At 43.3% G+C, this 2,973-nt stretch overlaps 1 protein-coding gene across 2 annotated transcripts in view; it reads left to right on the top strand.

Annotated features, from left to right (window-relative positions):
- The first annotated feature begins 272 nt into the window (after window positions 1-272).
- The window catches only part of LOC112515705 (galactomannan galactosyltransferase 1-like), a 4,525-nt gene continuing 1,824 nt past the window's right edge, over window positions 273-2,973 (top strand). For both annotated transcript variants that reach the window (XM_025122611.1, XM_025122610.1), the window contains exon 1: window positions 273-2,012. In XM_025122611.1, coding sequence (XP_024978379.1) covers window positions 622-1,998 — 1,377 coding nt within the window. In that variant the 5' untranslated portion in view covers window positions 273-621 and the 3' untranslated portion in view covers window positions 1,999-2,012. The remainder of the gene's footprint in view (window positions 2,013-2,973) is intronic.

The following is a 2,973-nucleotide window of genomic DNA, read 5'->3' as shown; positions in this document are numbered from 1 at the left end:
GGATGAAGATGGTAGGGATATCACGTAGAGTGATGCAGTGGTTAGTAAAAAAAATACTACACTGACGTGTACATTTTACTTTACACACTTGTACATTACATATTAATAAAAAAAAAACCCATATAAAATAATTGAAATACCCGTTACATGACTAACATATGAGGGTACTTAACGATGCCTTCTAACAATCGTAAGGACGAAACTTTGATGACGTTTAGTATAATTGCAAAAAGATAAAGGACGAAAACCAGAGTTTATGTAAACCTCGAGAACAATTTTTGCATTTTACTGTTATAAAAAAGTGTAAATAAATTATAGTAACAAAGGGGGCAAGCAAGCCACATGACCAAAATGTACGTGTCGATACTAGTAACCCGATCATGGTTAAAACAGTGGACCCTCCACTCCAACGCCATTAAAGCCACCTTCACAAACTTTACACCACCACCATAAACTCTGCCGTCGCCTCTCTGCACCGACGGAACAAAACCCTTTTTCTCCTCACAATTTTTCTCAAACTTGTTGATAAGTTGCCGGAGATTCTTGAAGATATCAATTGTTTTTTCCGGAATTGAGTTAAAAGTAGGGTGTCAAACTACCGTTCGGATTTCTGATTAGGAAATGAAGTCGCCGGAGATTTACCAGTCCCAATTTTCAGCTCCCATGGCGAGGAACAACGGAGGAGGACGGCGGTCGTCGTTGTCGATCGCTTCCGATGCTTTCATCTTCTTCTCCGGCGCCGTGGCCGCTCTGTTACTCGTCTGGACTTTTTCTACTTTCTCAAATCCTCAACCTCAGCCAACTCCTAATTTCGAAACACGAATTCCCGATCCCAAATCCTCTGTCATCGATAACGCCGGTTGCGCCGGTAGCTCCAGTGGCTTTAACCTCCAATACGACCCACCCGATCCGACCTTTTACGATGACCCGACTATCGGTTACACCCTCGACAAACCCATCAAAAATTGGGATGAAAAGAGACGAGAATGGCTGAAACAACACCCTTCATTCGAACCGGGTTCCGATGAAAGAATCCTCGTCATCTCCGGGTCACAATCCGGCCCGTGTAGTAACCCGATCGGCGATCATTTGTTATTGAGGTTTTTCAAGAACAAAGTAGACTACTGCCGGAGACACGGGTACGACATCTTGTACAACAACGTTTTACTCCACCCAAAAATGCACACCTACTGGGCCAAAATCCCGTCGGTTCGGGCCGCAATGTTGGCCCACCCGGAAGCCGAGTGGATATGGTGGGTCGACTCAGACGCCGCCTTCACCGACATGGACTTCAAGTTACCGTTAAAACGTTATAAAGATCACAATTTCGTCGTTCACGGCTGGCCCAAGCTGATCTACGAGAAGAAAAGCTGGACGAGCTTAAACGCCGGCGTTTTCTTGATCCGAAACAGTCAATGGGCTCTTGATTTCATGGATGTTTGGTCGGGTATGGGTCCTCAGACTCCGAATTACGAAAAATGGGGCRAAATCTTGAGGGAAACYTGCAAAGACAAGTTTTTCCCCGAATCCGACGATCAAACAGGTCTGGTTTATTTATTATTAAAAGAAAAAGAAAAATGGGGGAATAAAATATACGTGGAAGGTGAGTATTACTTCGAGGGGTATTGGTTGGAAATAGTGGAGACATTGGAGAACATAACGGCGAAATATAACGGCGTTGAGAGAGAGGTGCGCAGGTTAAGGAGACGGCATGGGGAAAAGGTAAGCGATGGCTATTCTGCGCTGTGGGAGGAGTACTTAAAAGACGCTGGTTTCGGGAAGTTTAGTTGGCGGCGGCCGTTTATTACTCATTTTACGGGCTGTCAACCGTGTAGCGGGCAGCATAACCAGATGTATTCTGGGCAGAGTTGTTGGGACGCTATGCAGAAGGTGTTGAATTTTGCTGATAATCAGGTGTTGCGTAATTATGGGTTTGTACATCGCGATCTACTGGATTCGGCCTCTGTCTCACCGTTGCCGTTCAATTATCCAGCATGATTGATAACCCCATTGTAAGTACACTTACTTGCTCTCCAAGTATAATCACGTACTTCGATATGAACCGACCGACCAATTTAATTATTATCATAGTTTCAGATGATCAGATCCAAAATTTTAATATCTAAATTGGAACGGTCTGCATGTTTGAATGACAGTCTAAAATCCGGTAAAACCGACGGATACAATCCAATTACCATTTAATGTATGTACGAGTAAATTACAGATTTGGTCTCTGCGTTTAGAAAGAAATCAAAATAAATACAAGGATGGTGCCCCTGGTATGCATTTCGCATTGAGTCCTTCCCTTTTAATGAAATCAATAAAATTTTGTTAACCCTGTTAAATTTGAGGGCATTTTGGTCTTTTTATCTATTTTTTTGTCTTTATCCTATTAAACAATTATTAATTAACGGCGGATTCCCCTAAACTCACTGAACCAGGGCGTACCGATCTCCACTTCGAGTCATACTAATCGATAGGACCTTATTAGCAAGTGCTATCCTTTTTTCGCCCCCATGTCGCCACACAGAGGGCATGGGGATTCTATCTATCGTTGTAGGATCCCTATTCAAGATTACTGCAATACCTTTTCAGACAAAGAATTACAAAAGCCCTGCCAAAACCCCTGTTCGGCTTCGTACTAGTTTGATGTGAACCATTAGAAGTAATTCATTAAATTGCTATAAAGAAAGGAAGCTACCTAGCCTAACCTCAAATCCTAGCTAAACTATAAAGGCTGGTTTCCCCGATGAAGAAAGGGGTTTGGGAGGATGGGGTGGTGCAGACAATGGGGAAGGGGGGGTTCATCAGAGACAAAGAAGTGGGTGATGGGTCTAGTAACCAGTGTTGGAGATGATGACCGGTACCGGCGTTGGCGCCGGAGCATTGTGGGGGGAGGGGTTAATAGGTGAAGGACAAAAAGAGGGTCACATCCGCGACATATATATATATATATATATATATATATATATA

Source organism: Cynara cardunculus (genome assembly GCF_001531365.2).
Source record: "Cynara cardunculus var. scolymus isolate 2C chromosome LG 7, CcrdV1, whole genome shotgun sequence".
NCBI classification, from domain to species: domain Eukaryota; kingdom Viridiplantae; phylum Streptophyta; class Magnoliopsida; order Asterales; family Asteraceae; genus Cynara; species Cynara cardunculus.
The sequence above is the reverse complement of the archived record's forward strand: the minus strand, read 5'-3'. Positions and strand labels throughout refer to the sequence as shown.